The sequence below is a fragment of the Panthera onca genome, chromosome A3 (genome assembly GCF_046562875.1).
Source record: "Panthera onca isolate mPanOnc1 chromosome A3, mPanOnc1 haplotype 2, whole genome shotgun sequence".
In the NCBI taxonomy this organism is placed as follows: Eukaryota; Metazoa; Chordata; class Mammalia; order Carnivora; family Felidae; genus Panthera; species Panthera onca.
Window position 1 is genome coordinate 98,474,749 of NC_138341.1, and position 19,139 is coordinate 98,493,887.

The following is a 19,139-nucleotide window of genomic DNA, read 5'->3' on the forward strand; positions in this document are numbered from 1 at the left end:
CCAGTGAAGAAATGGGCAAAAGACATGAATAGACACTTCTCCAAAGAAGACATCCAGATGACCAATCGACACATGAAAAATGCTCAACATCTCTCATCATCAGGGAAACACAAATCAAAACCACCATGAGATACCACCTCACACCTGTCAGAATGGCTAACATTAACTACTCAGGCAACAACAGATGTTAGCAAGGATACAGAGAAAGGGGCATCCTTTTGCATTATTGGTGGGAATGCAAACTGGTGCAGCCACTTTGGAAAACTGTATGGAGGTTCCTCAAAAAATTAAAAATAGAACTACCCTATAACCCAGCAATTGCACTACTTGGTATTTATCCAAGGGATTCAGGTATGCTGTTTCGAAGGGGCACATGCACCCAATGTTTATAGAAGCACTATCAACAATAGCCAAAGTGTGGAAAGAGCCCAAATGTCCATCAATGGATGAATGGATAAAGAAGATGTGGCACATATATGCAATGGAGTATTACTCAGCAATCAAAAAGAATGAAATCTTGCCATTTGCAACTATGTGGATGGAACTACAGGGTATTATGCTAAGTGAAATTAGTCAGAGAAAGACAAACATCATATCACTTCACTCATATGAGGACTTTAAGATACAAAACAGATGAACGTAAGGGAAGGGAAGCAAAAATAATATAAAAACAGGGAGGGGGACAAAACATAAGAGACTCCTAAATATAAAGAACAGAGGGTTGCTGGAGGGGTTGTGGGAGGGGGGATGGCTAAATGGGTAAGGGGCATTAAGGAATCTACTCCTGAAATCATTGTTGCACCATATGCTAACTAACTTGGATGTAAATTAAAAAATAATAAGTTATTAAAATTAAATTATTAATTAAAAATTAATTAAAATTATTAATTAAAAATAATAAATTATTAATTAAATGTCACACTGTGGTATGCCAGTTCACTTGCTTCAGCTTTTATGTTTTAGGTCACTTTATTTTTTTTTAATTTTTTAATTTTTTTTAATTTTTTTTTAACGTTTTTTTTTTTTTTTTTTTTTTTGAGACAGAGAGAGACAGAGCATGAACGGGGGAGGGGCAGAGAGAGAGGGAGACACAGAATCGGAAGCAGGCTCCAGGCTCTGAGCCATCAGCCCAGAGCCCGACGTGGGGCTTGACGCAGGGCTCGAACTCACGGACCGCGAGATCGTGACCTGAGCCGAAGTCGGACGCCCAACCGACTGAGCCACCCAGGCGCCCCTGGGTCACTTTATTTTTATTTTTTATTTTGAGAGAGAGAGAGAGCGCATGCACATGTGGAAGGGGTAGAGAAAGAAGGAGAGAGAGAATCCCAAGCAGGCTCTATCCTGTCAGCTCAGAGCCTGATGCAGGGCTCAATCCCATGAGATCATGACCTGAGCTGAAATCAAGAGTCAGATGTTCAACTGACTGAGCCACCCAGGCACCCCTTTTATTTTTATTTTAATTTAATTCTGTTTTTTAACATGGAACACATGACCTGCACTTCAACTGCACTAAAACACTGATCTGTTTTAGGTCATTAAATAATAATCTTGTTTTATTTTCTTATAATTCTAGCATCCTAGGTATACTTTTCTCCACTTTGCATTCCCCTCTTAACAATACATCCTGGCTCCCATTCCCTAACAGTTGACAGAGACCTTCCTCATTCCTTTGTCAGTAACAGACCACTCCATTGTATAGATACATGGTTATTTATTCTCCAGAACTGTTCTCAGGAGTCCTGTGGACTTCCAGTTCTGCTGTTTTCCAGGCACTGCAGTTTCTGAATGTATACGGAAAGAAGGCGGGAGGAGGTGGCAGTGCCCTGGCTGCTTCTAGAAGCAGCACCTGTTTGTGACCATTCATACCAGTTTTCTACTTGGTTCTCCTCTTGGGTGGAGGGGAGAAGGTGTCTTTTATAACCAGGTAGGTGGGGGTGCTTTTTTCCTGAGTCACACAGCCCTCCACGGTTTCTGTCATTTAATTTACACTCCTCTTGGCTGGCAGTTAGAGATTCTTCCAGGTTTTGAGAACACATTATTTGTCAGTCTTAAGTTTTTTGATGGTGGCATCTGTTTTGTGTGTCTTTGTGTTTGTATTAGTAAAGATTTGGGAGGAGTGGTGTCACAGATTGTGCTTCAGATGCCATTTAAAAACAAACCCCCATATGTAAAAAGTAAATAAAACAAATGTTTTAAAAACAATCTTTTCTCTCCTAACTAGTACTGAATTTGTGTTGCAGGGAAAAGGACTTGGAAGCCAAATTCATTATTCAAATGGAGAAAAGCAAAACAACAATCACAAACTTAAAGGCAAGTAGCAACCTGGCCACACTCCACGAGCCTCCATGTTTGTTTTATTGTCAAAATGATTTCTGGGTAAATAAAACACATCTGCCATTTCCTTACCCCTCCTTCTCAGTTCAGCTAGCCACGTCAACTTGTACTTGTCTAGGGCTCAGTCATGAAGTGAAGGGCTATGTTTTATCTCTTCTCCTGCCCCCTAGTTTTATTTGATCTCAAAACCTTCAAGCTGTAGCCTTGGTGTGCAAACTCACAGATTTAGCCCTGACTACACAATGTTATCCTGTATCCTGTGCTAGATTCTTAGCCTGGCATCTAGCTGCATTTTGTGAATCATTAAGTAACTGTTGGCCCTAGATTTGTTTCCATTCTTTTTTTTTTTTTCAGTTTATTTATTTATTTTGAGAGAGAGAGCACGAGCAGGGGAGGTGCAGAGAGAGAGGGAGAGAGAGAGACAATCCCAAGCAGGCTCTGCACTGTCAGCGTGGAGCCTGCCATGGGGCTTGAACTCACAAACCGTGAGATCATGACCTGAGCCAAAACCAAGAGTTGGATATGACCAACTGATCCACCCAGGTGCCCCTCTTTACATTCTTAATGAAAATAATCATGTTTTTAAACTTGGCAAGGGGAACTTACATTATTATTAAAAATTCAGGGAACGAAAGATTTAAAAACATGGATTTTTTTTTTTTTTTTTTTTCTGTAAAAGACAGTCGAGGCGCATCTGGGTGGCTCAGTTGGTTAAGCGTCCCGACTTCGGCTCAGGTCATGATCTCACGGTGCATGGGTTTGAGCCCCGCATTGGGCTCTGTGCTGACAGCTCAGAGCCTGGAGTCTGCTTTGGACTCTGTGTCTCCCTTTCTCTGCCCCACCCCTGCTCACACTCTGTCTCTGTCTCTCAAAAATAAATAAACATTAAAAAAAAAATTAGAAGAGTTTTGATGGGGCGCCTGGGTGGCTCAGTCGGTTAAGCGGCCGACTTCGGCTCAGGTCATGATCTCACGGTCCGTGGGTTCGAGCCCCGCGTCAGGCTCTGTGCTGAAAGCTCAGAGCCTGGAGCCTGTTTCAGATTCTGTGTCTCCCTCTCTCTGACCCTCCCCCATTCATGCTCTGTCTCTCTCTGTCTCAAAAATAAATAAATGTTAAAAAAAAAAAATTAAAAAAAAAAGTTTTGAAAAAGTTGGAAAAACCCAGAATTTTCTAGGATGGCATATTTCTTCCTTTTGCACTTACAATATCCTATTTTTCCCTTTGGTCAGTGAATTTGTTAAGAATTGTGAATACTTTTCACTTGGTAGGAGATATGAGTGTAAAATTAATAATAGTAAATCATGTGCTTGGTGGATTCTGCCCCTTTGTCCTCCCAAATTTGTCATTAACTTACAGGTTGGGGTTTCGGAGGCCTGCTGCTCCATGACCAAGTGCAGATCAATCTCTAGTTGGATTTCTGTTAATTTGTGGCTCAAGGGACTAGATACTTTGGAATCTTAAAGTAGTCTACTTGATCTCCAGTGATAGAAGCTGGGGAATGCTCCTCTCTTCCAATTGGGTCATGCTCTAGATAATTTGGTAGGCTTTCTTTGAGGCTCCGTGTCCCTTTGCCCCAGGCATTCTCCAGTGGAATGTCTTTCTTTCTCCTCTGAGCACAATCCTGGTACCTTCTAGCTCTGTCTGGCCCCACCTGGCTTGCCCTCCTTTGACCTCCCACATCTACTTGTATTTCTGCCTGTCATCACTTGACCATCACCTCCTGTTAGTTACCTTTGCTTTGCTTTGCTTCATGTATCTGTCTGCTCACCATGCTTTGGTACAAGTTTAATCTTTAAAAAATTATATTTACTGGAACAGAGCAAAGAGACCCTTGGCTTTGGATGCTTCTCTTCTTTGTGCATTATGGAATCAATTTTCCTTGATTGTTCTGGTGCCTTTTGAGTTTTACAAACATTTCCTTGTCCGATTTAACAAAAACAGATGTCCAGATTTTTAACATTTTAATAAGAACCGTAGAAATTGTGTATTTATAGAGTCTGAATTATATTGGAAAATATGATGCTCATTAAATTTTTTCAGCATGTGTCCAGGGAACTGTGTAAAGCATTGGTGGCTTATGATGATTTTTAAACATGGTTTTTGGCTCAATTTAAGTATATAGCAAGGTAGACAAGATACATGCAAATATCTGCAGTAAACTCAGAATATGTCCTGGGAGAATCTAGCCTCTCGGAGGTGGGAGCAATTACTTCTGGTTGTAGTGCCCAAGGGAAGCTTCATGGGAGAGGAAGCATCCCACCTGGAGTTTACAGTGGGGCCACAAAGCTGCACAACTCTAAGGGGCTCTAGTCACATCACCATCTATGTGAATGGCACCCCTTGGAGTTCTGTAGACCCTGACTCTGTTGGTTTTGGTTGGAGGGAACAGTAAAAAGAATTGAAGCCAGGAAAGAAATAAGAGTCTGGCCAGAGTGTTGGCTTCATATAAGATAATCATAATAAGAAGTCCAGAAAAGAAGCCTTGGGTCATATTATAGCCTGGATTGCTGGGAGGAATTTAGGATCTCTCTCTCTCTCTCTCCCCCCAACCTCATCCTTCCCCTCCCCTCCCTTCCTTCCAACCTTACCCCCTCCTACCCTCTCTCTCTCCCTATGTATTTAGGAGGGTGTTCAGGAGGAATTAAATGCTTTTTTAGTCAAGTGATCATTATACATTTTTAATGGATTTTTCTTTTTCTTGAATTGGATAGATCATTTAGCTAGCAGTGCTCTTTACATTATTATCACAATCCTGTCTAGATACCAGAAGGAGGGACCGGGGACTCAGGAAGAGAACGGACGAAGACCTTCACCTATGACTTCTCTTTTTATTCTGCTGATACGAAAAGTCCAGATTATGTCTCACAAGAGATGGTATGATATTTTCATAATCTTTATTTTGATTTATTTCCATATTGAGGAAAAAAATGCCCATCCTGAAACTCTATAAAACATCTTGCTGATTTTTTCTCAATATAATGTATGTAAAATCTACCTCTGCTAACTTAGCTTTGTTACATAGCACCATTAAGCCTGAGAAGAATTCAGTCCCCAAAAAGTTGATTTTGTTTTTCACTTCTAAGCATGGTGATCATAACTTCCCCCCACCCTCCCACCCCCAAACTTGGAAAGGACTACCGTTTTGAAGGAGCTGTGTAAATAAAGCATTTGGGGAGCGCCGTTTGTATATTGCTAAGCCCAGCAAATAAGCCGCTCAGCTCTGAGTCCTGCTGTGATGCAGGGCTCTGGAAGTTAGATTTCAGACCAAAGCCCCACTTCCTGTGGACCATTTTAGGGTTCTCGAAAGAAGGGTTCTAGAAGGAATGGGCATTTTGTTCAGAATTTTTCTAGAATCTAGAATGTAGCTGTAATTTGTCCAAGAAACCGGTGCTATAGGGTTTTATGGTCTAAAATGTGGATGTGACATGGCATAGAAGAACAGACTCGGAGATCCTCCCAGGAGACCATTGCATATTGATGCTGCATGTGAGCAGACTAAGGGGATTTCCCTGGGTGGGACCAGTTGGGTGTTTAAACAGAGCAGAGCTATGGGGAAGCATCGGTACAGGGGAGGAATATGGGCTTCTTCCTGGCTTCTTAACAGCTTCTTCAAATATATTGCTTTAGGACTGCATGTGTTACAACTAAGATAAGAATTCCTGTCTTGCCTACCCTGGGTTATAATCCTTGCGGTGGCATCTTAAAGTGGTATTATTGTCTAGTTGCTTGCAACTTGGTGTGTCCATGTTCCAGAACCACTGCATTGCCTAGAGCATGTTAAAAATGCAAAATCTGTACCAATTCCAGACCCACTGAGCCAAACTGCATTTTTTAGCAGATTTGCACACCTCGACATTGGAGAACTTAGCATTGGTTAAGCACATTGGTTAACTTAAGCATTGGTTAAGTTTGTGGAAGAGGTCGGCTTACAGAGGCAATGTAAATGTTGGAGTTAAGATAGACAACTTAGAGAAATTATTCAAAGGAGAAGATTGGAGTGTTTGTATCCAGAATGTGTGGATTCAGCATCAGGGCAAAAATTGAAAGGATGACAGCAATAAGATTGAGAGCCATAAAGAATGATTAGCTGCCTGGGATGAAAGAGGGGCCAGGAACTAATGTTGCTTGAGTTTGTGTTGGTGTCTGAAACTCTGCTTCGCACTCATGTACTTGTCTCACTTCATTCTCAGAAGGCCAGATTTCACTTTAGCTCCATTTTTCTTTGTCGAAGAGACTCTGAGCTTAAATAATGTGCTCAAGTCCATACACCTAATGGACTTAATAGTAGCCGAGATGAGATCCTGGGGCTGATGTGTAGGGCAGGGGAGATGCCACTGGAAGGTCTTCAGGGCATAAGGTTGGTTTGTTCTAAATGATAGATGAATAGGGCAGCCTTATTGATGAATAAATGAGTGAGGAGTGTTAAAGAACAAAATTCAACCGAGTAAATTTGAAAATCAAATTGGCTTTATTCATTGATTCATGAATCCTGCAGCATCCCATTCAGCAAGTAGAAAGGAGCTTTGAAGAGCTGTACAAGATGGAAGGATTTTATAGGCAGGAACAGGGTGGGACAAGTAGCACAAGAAAAGATTGTTTCAGGCAAGGTCATCTTCCCTTAGGCAGAAGAGTAGAGGGTGTTGTTTAGGTAGATCACCTCATCTTCCTCTGGGGGATGGAGAGGGCCCATGTGGGAGATGACCTCATTGGTGCTGATCAGAAAATTCCTGACTGACCAGTTGAGACTGCATATCTGGGGGAGGTTGAAACTGCAGTTAGGTTAGGTATTGAACCTCAGTTTGGTGACTTGGCCTAGCATAAGTGACTCCATTTTGGGCCTGTGGTTTTCTGTTTCACAGCAGCGCAGATAACTTTGCTGTTGAGGTAACTGGATTGATCAACATTGGCAGCTAGGAGTCTGGTGAGGAATAGAATGTTATAGGTATTGGAATCCAGATTTGGGCTTTAATGCAGGAATAAAAATGAAGTGGCTGGTGTGAGGGAATTTGTTCAGGGTAAAGCCAATTCATTCCACAGTCTTCAGAATGTCCTCAAGAGATGATGGATGAAGAGCCAGGAAGGTTTCCATGTCTAACTTACACAGCAAACGGTTGGATTTTCCTCCTTATTTAACCTGAATTTGAGGCCTTTTGGGGACAGAGGGCTGTGCTGAGGGAAAGTTTATGGGGGGAGGAGCAGAGCAGTGTGTGACAGCAGGACCTGGCACACTGGAGATGCTCGGTAAACATTTGCTGACTGACAGAAGTCGTTTACAGATGGTGGTTAATTTATGGGAACAGATGACATTTCCTGGTTCTACAAGAGTCAAGATCAGGGAAAGAGTAACAAGTTTAGCTCTTTTGGAAGTTAAAAATAAATGCTCAGAGTTTAAGAATAGTTTTAGTTTGTGCAAAGCTTCTGATAGGGATAATTTCCATGCTTCGAGTGATGGGTAGCGTCTCTTCTCAGGTGTTTTGCGTTTTTCGACTATATAAATAACCTGAGATTGTTCCACTAAATTACAAAACTAAAAAAGCGTGGTGATGTATTGGTAAATACAGTACTACTTTCTAGCAGAAGCACATGTTAATAAAATCAGCATAGATACAGGAAAATACCTATTTTTTAAAACTCTATTAAAGAGAAGGGTAATCTTCCCTCACCCCTAATGTTAAAAATAGCTTCAATTTTGATTACTGATTAAAGTTTTCATGCTGTCATCTCTGGCCCAGGATTTGAGCTGTCAGGTTGTACCCCTGCATAAACAGGGGAAGATGCAAGCTTAGCATGATGTTGGTCTTCTCTTCCTCCTCCTTTTTATCCTTCTCATCTGGATAGAGGGGCATCTTGAGGAAATACATCATGCCTATTACTAGAGTTCAACCTAAGTTTCCCTTACTGTTAAATAGCAAGTAAGATGACCAGTAATATTTCTTCCTTACAAATTAATTTTAGATTTGGAAAAAAAAAATCACTGGACAATTTAAGTCTGTATTCACATAAATTAAAGACCATTAAATAAGGTCTGATTTTCTTAATGGTTCTTCAAAACTCCAAAGGGAGGCTTTGATCTCCTTGAATCAACCCTGGAGAAACTTGAAACCTAAGATCTCCCAGTTGACAAGCTGAATGGGTGAGTCTTTTGTTTTAACAGTGCCCTCTTGTGGGCAGTTCCCCTCAGTTGAGGCCCTGGGATGCCTTGGATCGCTCTGGAAATCCACTTGAAAATCTGTGCTCAGATATGCAGCTATTTGGGTCACCTGGCCAGGTGAGGATCTCAGCCGGGTTTTGATGTCGGTCGCCAGTGCCAGTCGAGGAGAGGAGAGCTCGGTCTCACAATGCAGCCACTCCCTCTCCACTTTGGTTTGATATTGATGCTAAACAGGTCCTTCCTGGGAGCTGCACTGGGGTAGCCTGTTTTCCTTGCCAAGAACCCCAAAGATGTGGACAGTGTCCCGCTGCTTCTCTGGGTCCTGGGACAACTTTGGGTGGGTTACTTGAAGCTGAGACTGAGTCCGGCCTGGGTCTCGGTGCATCCAGACCTGCATATTCTAGGCCTGTTTTGCAGTCATGTTCACCAGCACCAGGACCCTCCTCCTCCTGTTCCAGGCCCCCAGATCTGTTGGAGAAATCTAGCTGAGTTGGCTTTGTGGAGAAATAGGTAATAGTAAAATGGTGTGTGGGATTTTTTTATAAACATTTCTTTTTAATGTTTATTTCTGAGACAGAGAGAGTGCAGGAGAGTGTGAGCAGGGGAGGGGCAGAGAGGGAGGGAGACAGAAGATCCAAAGCAGGCTCCACGCTGACCTCAGAGAGCCCTATGCAAGGTTTGAACTCACCAAATGTGAGATCATGACGTAGCCAAAATCTGGTACTTAACCGACTGAGCCACATAGGCAGCCTGGTGGGTGGGATTTTTAATCCTGGGAAAGAATTTTATTTTGAAAACGTTGGGGTTTGGTTTAAATATATTTTCAATGAGTTTGTTTTAGCCTCAGACAAAGGTATTACAGAAGATCCTTTTTTTATTCTTTGAGAACTTTATGGAAGGCTGTACTTCCTATCCAGTGGCACCCCATGATAGGGTAAAAATGACGTATGATTTTTATTTTTTGCTTAATCAAAGAGAATTGAAGAAATATTTAGAGTTTTTCCTCATGTTCCATATACCATGGTGAAAACTGATTTTAGACAGGTAGTCTGGAGCCCTGAGCCTCCCTGGGATTCCTGGCTTCTGCCTCTTCATGGTTTGTGGGAGGAGGTCCTTTCAGGGAGGACTGGGGCCTCATGCTTGATGTTGAGGGTGTGGGAGGAGGACACTGAAGGGTTTAGCACAGGCTTTGGGGTCAGAAATACCCAGGTGCAAATCCCATCTCTGCCACTCACTGTGTATGTTCACTCATCTCACTTCTCCCCCTGAGAAATGGATCTAAGTGATGCTTACTCACCCTGTAGCATTTTATGAGGACCAATATGTGAACTCCTTGTGACCTGCTATTACCATTGAGAGTTGAATAAGTCATCAGAATTTGAGAATAGGACTAGAAAATATCCACTCTTAGAGCTGAAATGGATACAAATTAACAGTATGAATGAGACTGGTCATTTTGGAAGTGACTCGATTGAAATGATAGTTTGGAAATCTTTGACCGAGAAACTGAGGAAAAAAAGTCCAAGCAAGATGGCGGCAAGATGGTACCTGAAGAAAGCTAAAGTCCAGTTGACTTTGTTTATATTTTGTCCTTGGATGATAAGCTGTGTTAGTAGCAGGGATAGTTTATGTGGAGCTGAGGTTGAGGGGCCTAGTGTTTATCAGCCTTGTCTAAGGATGGGTGTTCTGGCTGCAGGGCTTAGAACCCTGAAGGGGAGATGATGGGTCTCAAGTTCAGCTGATTCAGCGTCACTCACATGGACTAAACATGCCTGAGGGGTTAATGAGGCTCCCACCTTGGACTGTGGTGACTCCACAAAACAGTGCCTCACTTTTTCCTGGCTCTAAGAACCCGATCATGCTTCCTCTCTGACAGGGGAAAGGGGCAACGTGAAGGTTTGTGGGGTTTGGACAGCTTTGGTTGGTCCCCTTCCCAACTGGGTGTACTCAGGATGGCCACACATGTCGATTGGCCTCACTGACATCAGTTGTCTGGGCGAAGTATTTGTCCTTCATCCTGTTTCATTTCCCAGAGTGTCCCACTGCAGCTGAGTGGTGCATCAGACACGGTCTCAGGCCAGTGTAGGCACAACCCCAGACCCCACACAGTTCCTGTCCCTGCCTTCTCCATCCGAGGCCAATATTCAAATAGGAGAAAGCATCTGGACTCTAACTCAGGGGAGCCTGGCCTTCCCAGCCTCATTCACACCCACCCATCACTCAACCTTCTGAGACTTATTTTGATGAATAGCCGGACTCTTCAAATGACAGTATTGATTTGGCATGCTTTGGGCAATAGCTTCTGGCTGCAGTGATTTTTAGGTTTTGAATATTTAGCTTCTGGAAGCTCTGATAGAATGCATAACTTTGTAAGTTTATTTAATTCTGAAATGGTAAATCATCATGCTTTAAAAGCATCTTTGCTTCTTAGACATGACTGTCATTTTGCCTTGTTTACATTCAGGAATTTTTTGTTAAGTAGGAAAAAGGATGGGGTTGCTTTTTTCTTCCTTAAAAAGTTTCCTTTTGATTAAAAACTGAGGTACATACATACTCTGTTGTTAATAGTTGTGCGATGATTTTATTTATGTGGTGTAATACTTGCAAGACGAAAGTAGCATTCAAGAATATTTGTCAACATTAAAGGGGTTCTTACTAAAATCTATGGTAATTGTGTCTTTTGTGTTTTTTTTTTTTCCTGCTTTCAGGTTTTCAACACCCTCGGCACAGATGTCGTGAAGTCTGCATTTGAAGGTTATAATGCTTGTGTCTTTGCATATGGGCAAACTGGATCGGGAAAGTCATACACTATGATGGGAAATTCTGTACGTTGTTTTACACTGTGGGAAGAAAATTTCTTATTATCTCTCTTTGGACTGATAGAATTATCTCTTTTATCTACTTGGTCTGTACTAACTTGCTTTTCATGTTCTGATCATTCTTTAGCAATAAGATAAAACTCAGTAATAAGTTGGACTAAATTTCCTTTGAGAGATTTTAAATTAGAAATAGTTTTAAGTTTATAAGCATGAATAATGGATGCAAGTCTCAGTTCATTTTCCGTTTTTAAAGGCTTTATAATCTTATCAAAAAAGTATGCTGGGCCCACAAGTAATTTATTCTTCTTTTCTGCCAACACAACAGTTTGAATAAAATTACTGAACTCTGTTCTTTTTAAAATTATTCAAAACATATTTTCCCCAAGAAAAATGTAAAAAAAAAAAAAGAAAATCTAACTCTCTGGTGGGAAGGTACTACATAACTCCAGCATATACATCAAAAGAGAATTATGTAGTTTGTATGGAGTCTATGTAATTACGGAGTATGTAGAGTTTAGTAGTTATGCTGTATAAACTAACAGACATTAAAGTTATACTTACCCCAAAATATGGAAAAGTAAAAGCTATACATTATTGCAGGAACTTTATCTCGTTCTGTGTTTTCTCCAGATCTAGGTAGTGTTTGTGTGTTCTACTTATGTCCCAGTAAAAACTCTCTTCACTGCCTGTCAGACCTGTGGCCAGTTCTAGATGTGGAGGTGCGAGCAGGAGGTCACAGGGCTTCCTGCTGGCAGACACGTGGTGTCTTTAGTGCTGCAAGTTTGGTGGCTCATGGAAGGTAGTGGCAGTGCATTCCTAAAGGAGGGTGGGTCTTTCCAGATGAAAGTATTTGAGTGCCTGTGACCTGGCTTCTTAAATTCAGCCTTTTCCTTTACGGAAGTAGATGGATGCTGTCTTGTGAATCCTCAATGCTGAAGAGAACGGAAGAATAAATAGGAGAGTAAACAGTTAGGGTCAGGAGTTTCACATTTCCTTTTATCATTACTTCTCCCTTCTGAGTTTCCCACTGTGCCTTTACACAAAAAAAAAAAAAAAAAAAAAAAAAAAAAAAAAAGAAAAAGAAAAGAAAAAACCTTCTGTAAAAAAAATGAAATTTACATGTTGATTTGTTAGTAGCTATTTTGCCTAAGTTAAACATTCATAAAGTACTCCTAAATTACACCTGTTTTACTCTGACCTTTCGGTTGAGTACTGTTTGGGTCTTCCTTTTTATTTTGTTTTTTAAAGGACGAACAAAAATATGGTGAAAAGCCCAGTTTTCCTTGATAAGAATTGGTACCAACTTAATGGTATAAGGGAAAAAAATCTCTTAAAGCTGTAAAGATAATTCTTTTCTTTTTTTTTTTAATTTTTCTTTTTAATGTTTATTTATTTTTGAGAGAGAGAGAGACAGAGCATGGGCAGGGGAGGGGCAGAGAGAGAGGGAGATACAGAATCCGAAGCAGGCCTCAGGCTCTGAGCAGTCAGCACAGAGCCTGATGTGGGGCTCGAACTCACGAACCCACAAACCGTGAGATCATGACCTGAGCTGAAGTCGGATGATCAACCGACTGAGCCATGCAGGCGCCCCACTAATTCTTTTATTTTTTTTGCTGGGGTTGGGGGAATGTTGGGTGAAGGTAGAGAGGGTCTTTGGAGGGAAACACTGAAGCTCTGAAGTTTTGGTTTCCTGGCGAGAATACTTGGCCTCATCTTTAGCATCATTCTGAGGTTTGTCGCTTGTTAATGCTGGCTGAAACATGAATATTCCTGAAGATGCCCGCATTGTGTAAGTAATATGATGTTATTAAAATCTGTCTAGGAAGGCCAGTGTAGGGATTAGTGCATCAAAGGAGGGATACACTACATGTTTTAATGTGGTCCTGTCACCTAAATTTTAAGACTTATCAGCTACTTTGAGTGCTTACGAAGATTTCATAGGTATTTTTCTTTTCTGCCCAGCATATATTTCACCTTCTTTGGTCATTTGACCTTATGAGCTTTTCCACATTTATTCTACAGCTGTAGACCATCTTGTTTAAAAGTTAAGGAATAGATCTGTTTTCAAGCCAGGATTCAACTGATTAACAGCTGATAGCTGTACATTACCCTAGACCCAGCATGTAGAAGCTAGAAAGCTTCATCCTTTCATTTCAGAGGATGGGAAGCAGTCCCGAGGGGGTAGATGGTGTGTCAGGGGCCTGCAGTGGTAGGCCTGGGGTTGACATGCAGGCCCCTTGAGTCTGAATCCACTCTGGCAAATTGCAGATTCAGCCATCAGTTGCTTTTATTTCAAGTGACAGCTGTGACATTCCTCTTTTACTGCAGGGCGATTCTGGCTTAATACCTCGGATTTGTGAAGGGCTCTTCAGTCAAATAAATGAAACCACCAGATGGGATGAAGCATCTTTTCGAACTGAAGTCAGGTAGGGCCCGTGGCCTGAGTAACTGAATATGTGAGCTTGGTTGTAGCTTCTCTCTAGGCTCGAGAAGTAGATAAAAGATAAGGCCTGCGGATTCCTGAAGGGAGAGGCTGCCTTTTCCCCTCCTGTACTATCGGAGCTGGAAGTAAAGCTTAAAACACGTCTGTTTTCAGTGACTTTCTTGGGTGCAATTTGGATTAGGATTTGGGAGGCTGGCAAAAAAAAAAAAAAAAAAAAAAAAAAAAAAAATCCCTCTAGGTCAGAAACTCTAACTTAAGGATGTTTATCTGAAAGAGCGAGCTTTCAACTTAGAAGTGTGTATCCCATTCACTTGCCTTGTTCTTTTAGCTAAATAAGGTTTGTGTTATTCTTTGTGTTGGTAGGATCACTGTATACCTAATCTTAAAATAAATCTGGATGGATGAGGAGTCTTTTTCCTCCTTGAAATAAAACCTTTGTGGGGAACCAGTCTCATCATTGGGTTTGAGGACAGACACGGCGATCAGAGGTCTTTCTGGCTGGCCCAACCTCTCAGTGGCTGTGTAGCCTTGAATGGTTGTTTAAAACACTCTACACCTCCACTATGTAACCTGTAAAATGGGGATAATAGCAGTACCTACTTGTGGACTGTTGTAGGGATTAAATGAAGTAATCCACTTAAAGTGCTAAGCATGGTACCTGATAGATATGGTTACTGTCTATAAAGGTATGTTGCAGCTGTTATTGTTGTTGTTTTGTTGTTATTACTGTCTGAAATTATTTCACTGAATTCAATCCTATTTAAAATTTTTAGCTACTTAGAAATTTATAATGAACGTGTGCGAGATCTACTTAGGCGGAAGTCATCCAAAACCTTCAATTTAAGAGTCCGAGAGCATCCAAAAGAAGGACCTTATGTGGAGGGTAAGAGCAAGTATCTCACAGCTCTGTTCTTCTTGGGAATTTCCGTAAGAACAGTGGTTTCAGGGGGAAATGTGAGATAATGGCGATATGCAAAAGATTTATCTTTGGCATTTTATTATAGCAAAGATGACATGTGCCATCACTACAGCTATCACTAGTAAGAATTTATACTTCATTGAGCATTCACTGATTTTGTGGGCTTGCCAATAGATTTCCTCTGGCTTCCAGAATAAGAACTCTCTGGAAACTTGTTTTCCTGTTCTCAGGCAAGATAACCAACCCTATAGTCTGCCTCTTTAAGGGGCATTGTGTCTTAGCGGTATATTTTTACTGACCTTAATGGTGGCTTATGACTGTATGGAGATTATAAGACCTCTCACCTTGAGAGAAGAGCGTTGACAGAGTTTCCTGTGCTGCGGTCCTTGGCATTTGTGTTGTGACACACTAGCTGCGTCACAGACACTTGTGAGGAACGTCACAAGTAATGGTGGGGGAAGGGCTGGCCCCTGCTAATTATTTATGAATAGGCTGGCTCCTCTCAACTTCCTGGCATAGGTGTTGAGTTGTGGCTGGCCTGTAGGAATCACCGACGTGCTTTCCTGTGGCTGTTGTCCTGCATTTGCGTCTCGTTGGAGGCAAGGCTGAGAACTGGTCATGGGCTTAAAGGTGTTCCTGTTTTGGTTGTCTTTTTCACCTGGTGACATCAGGTGTATTAACAGGCCCCATCTGCATTTTATTAAATTTCCAATGAAAATTTTGCCTTTTATGCCCAAAGTAAGGTGCATAACTATGTATTTGTTTTGTGGAGCGTAGAATAGCTATTATTGTTAATAGCTTTTAGGCTAACTGTGCCTTCATGCTTCCCTTTAATTGTCTTATCAGATGTTAAAACATATTATAAAGCTGGCTTATGAGGAGACAGAATAATCAGACAGAGGAAAACATCCAGAATATGATGTAGATACTTATGGGGATTTAGTTTCTAATAAATCTGATGTTCAAACATTGGACAAATATTGGTGGTTAAGCTGTCTGGGAGGAAAAAAAAGTAAATTGGCATCAGAACTCAGCTTTTGTACCAGGATAAATGGCAAATGGAAAAAATATTTTAATATTGAAAGTGACTACTTTCAATAGCCAATAAAATGGCTACAAGAAACTGTGGGTTAATTTTTTCTTTCAGAAATTTGCAGAAAGGAAGTCTTTTAAAAATTTACTTAAAACCTAGAAACCATAAAATAAGTGTTAAATTTGAAATGGTAAAAAACAAACAAACAGAACAGAATAAAAATTTGGCAGAAATGCAGTCAGCAAGGTAAAAAGACAACTTGAAAAGTAGGAAAAATCTTTTCCATCCAAGTTCCAGACAAAGGACTAATTTCCCAATAATAAAGAGATTCCATAACCCAATAACAACAGACTCAACAACCAAGTAGACAAATGAACAAAAGATGTGAATAGACTTCACAGAAATGGGAATATGGATGATTTTTAAATGAAGGAAAGAATGTTTAGCCTCACTCATAATCAGAGAAAAGCAAAATAAAAAAGTCTTCAAGATACCATTTCTTACCTATCCCTGGCAGATGTAAGTAAGCCTAAGACAGTGTTGGGCGATAGACAGTCTCATCCATTGCTGCTGCTGGGTGTAAATTGCCTTCTATGGAGGACGGTGTTTGCAATATCCACCAAAATTTCAAATGTGCTTTGATCCAGAACTTCTGCCTCTTAAGAATTTTTTTTGTGCAGAAATATTCACACATATCTGAAAAGACCTATGTACAAGATTATTTGTGTCAGCGTGACTTGTAATTGCGAATAGAATGTAAACAACATCTATAGTTTCAACAGGAGACTGGTTAAAATTGGTTATGGTGCATGCATACAGTTGAACACTTTGCAGTCATACAAATGAGTGAAGAATCACCTTAACTGATACAGAATATTCTTCAGTATATTATTACATAGAAAAAAGCAGGATACAAATGGAATTACACACACACACACACACACACACACACACACACACACACCCATGTATGTAATTGCCTGCATATCTATGGGTTATTTTTAGAAGAGTATGGAGGAACTAATTACATTGGGTTGTCTGACACAGAGAAGTGAGAAGTGGGTTTAGGATGGGTGGTGGGAAACCCTTTACACAGTATATCTTTCATAGCTTTTGATTTTCGAAACATATGAATGTTCCCACAAAATGAATGACACGTTTTTTAAAGGATTAAAAAAAATGCTCTCAGGTTTTGCACGAAGCTAGTGTTTACGTTTCCCTTGCTATAACTAATGCTCATGAGGTCGATGATAATAGCTAACGTTTATCATAAATACCCTATGTGATAGGTACACGTTATCAGAGGTGACTGGGGCTCAGCGAGGTTAAGTGACTTGTGCATAACCATGTAAGTCCACTGGTAAGCAGCAGAGTAGGACTTGATCCCCGAGTCTGTGTTATAAACTGCCACACTGTAGGAACAAGCAAGATCTTTAAACAAGTCAGCAAATTTGTACAGTTGTGTGTTATTTCCTAGGGGTAAATTTCTTATTCTGTTTATCATATATTAGGGAGATTTCTTCAGCCCCCCCGCCCTCTGCTTGTTTCCCAGATTTATCCAAACATTTAGTACAGAATTACGGTGATGTGGAAGAACTCATGGATGCAGGAAATATCAACCGAACCACAGCAGCGACTGGGATGAACGACGTCAGTAGCAGGTCTCATGCCATCTTCACCATCAAGTTCACTCAGGTGAGGACAGCTGGGGGGCCGGCTGGCTCCATCCTCGAGGTCTTTACTTGGTGATTAGCACCAGCTGAGGACCGATCATTGTTGAACCAGGAGCAGCAGCAGGCAAAGGTGAAGGCCTGTCATCTCCTTGTTAATTAGAGACGAACATGTGTTGTGTGCAGTTTCTCCGTGGTTACAGGCACCGTCATTTGAAATGTCCAGATGTGTACCCTCAAGAAATAGTTAGCAGGCCTCAGCCCTGTTCTAGACAGAAAAAACTTGCTTTTTGCATAATTAAGCAAAAGTTTTCAGTGTTGTGAGCTCTGTGGGAGATAATGGATTGCAAGTCAGACCAGCTGGAGGCCAAGGTGAGTAACTCATTGTGGTACATTATCGCTCCATGGCACTCGCCCCACAATGTTGATTATGATTATTTGAATGATATTAAAAGGCAACCAACGTTTTTAGGTACCAGTGTAAGAACTATTCTGATTATGAGGTGAGGTGTGTTGTGACTGTGTGTGGAATTACTGAAGGTAAATAGTTTAAGACCTAGGCCAGTAGAACAGATGAATGCAAACACGTAGGGTCCTCTCGGGACTTAAGCGTGTGTTAGGAGTTTGGGGATGTCCTGGCCTATGTTAGCCATTGAACATATCAGATACAAAAAATAGTATTTTATTCAGGAGGGGAATCCCAGAACCAAGAAAATAAAAAAAATTCTCAAAAATCAGTCAGAACAACTCTTAATAAATGCTCCACATCTTTACCTTTTGTTACATCTTTGCTTATGATTTACTGTAGTTTTTTGGATTTTCTCCTTCTTTCTGGTTAATGTGAGTTAGGATATGGCCACCTCTGGTTTCTAAGAGGCTTACATTTCTATCAAAATATGGTAATTTCTTTTTGGCATTTTGGCTCAGACTGTTAAATGTAGGTTAAAAGTCGTTGGGAAGGTAAGATTTTGGTAGAATTCAGAAGCAAGGAATACACTATTTAAGGTTTTCAGTGTTTTATAATTTGTGAAACAAGTTTTGACATTGAATAATGGTCAAATGGTCTTTTAATAACTGTCTACATTTATCGTATTTTGGAGAGCCATTGTGCTTGGAATGCTGAAGACTCTAGATGAGAACAAAACTACTTATTTATTTACTTCTACTTTCTTTGTTGAGTGCCCACAGTGACTTGTGTCCTGTTCTACTACAGTCAGACTTAGTAAGCCTTTGTTGAGAATGACCGAGTGATTTGAGTAATGGAACAGATATCTTCAGAAAGTTTAAGAATTACATATGGTAGACTTCTGGTGTATTCAGTTTCATTTGGAAGTTTCTATAACCAGTAAGAAGGCCAACGAAACAACAAAATTAAAAACAAAAAACAAAAAAACCCCAAACCCTACCCCGAGAGATCACAGTGAGAAGTGGAAAATAATTAGAATTTGTATCACAGACAACATCAGGGCTCTTTACACCTCTTCAATTTTGCTTTTATATTTTGCTACAGGCAAAATTTGATTCTGAAATGCCGTGTGAAACCGTGAGTAAGATCCACCTAGTCGATCTTGCTGGAAGTGAGCGAGCGGATGCCACCGGTGCCACTGGGGTCAGACTGAAGGAAGGGGGGAATATTAACAAATCCCTCGTGACTCTGGGAAATGTCATTTCTGCCTTAGGTGGGTTTCTGCTTGTCCCCTGCCCCTCTTACTCTTCGTGGTACTGTATTAGCACAAAGCAATTATGTATAATGTTTGTGTTATAGTCTGA

The 19,139-nt window shown here is 40.8% G+C and overlaps 1 protein-coding gene across 6 annotated transcripts in view; it reads left to right on the plus strand.

The window, feature by feature from the left end:
- KIF16B (kinesin family member 16B) overlaps positions 1–19,139 on the plus strand; it is a 289,905-nt gene that overhangs the window by 37,444 nt on the left and 233,322 nt on the right. For 5 of the 6 annotated variants that reach the window (XM_078444288.2, XM_078444289.2, XM_060611715.3 and 2 more), the window contains exons 2-8: positions 2,241–2,310; positions 5,095–5,208; positions 11,194–11,310; positions 13,633–13,730; positions 14,521–14,630; positions 17,252–17,394; positions 18,880–19,048. In XM_078444288.2, coding sequence (XP_078300414.2) covers positions 2,241–2,310; positions 5,095–5,208; positions 11,194–11,310; positions 13,633–13,730; positions 14,521–14,630; positions 17,252–17,394; positions 18,880–19,048 — 821 coding nt within the window. Of the gene's footprint in view, positions 1–2,240; positions 2,311–5,094; positions 5,209–5,676; positions 5,821–11,193; positions 11,311–13,632; positions 13,731–14,520; positions 14,631–17,251; positions 17,395–18,879; positions 19,049–19,139 lie in introns of those variants that run through there. The other variant, XM_078444290.2, reaches the window with a different exon arrangement.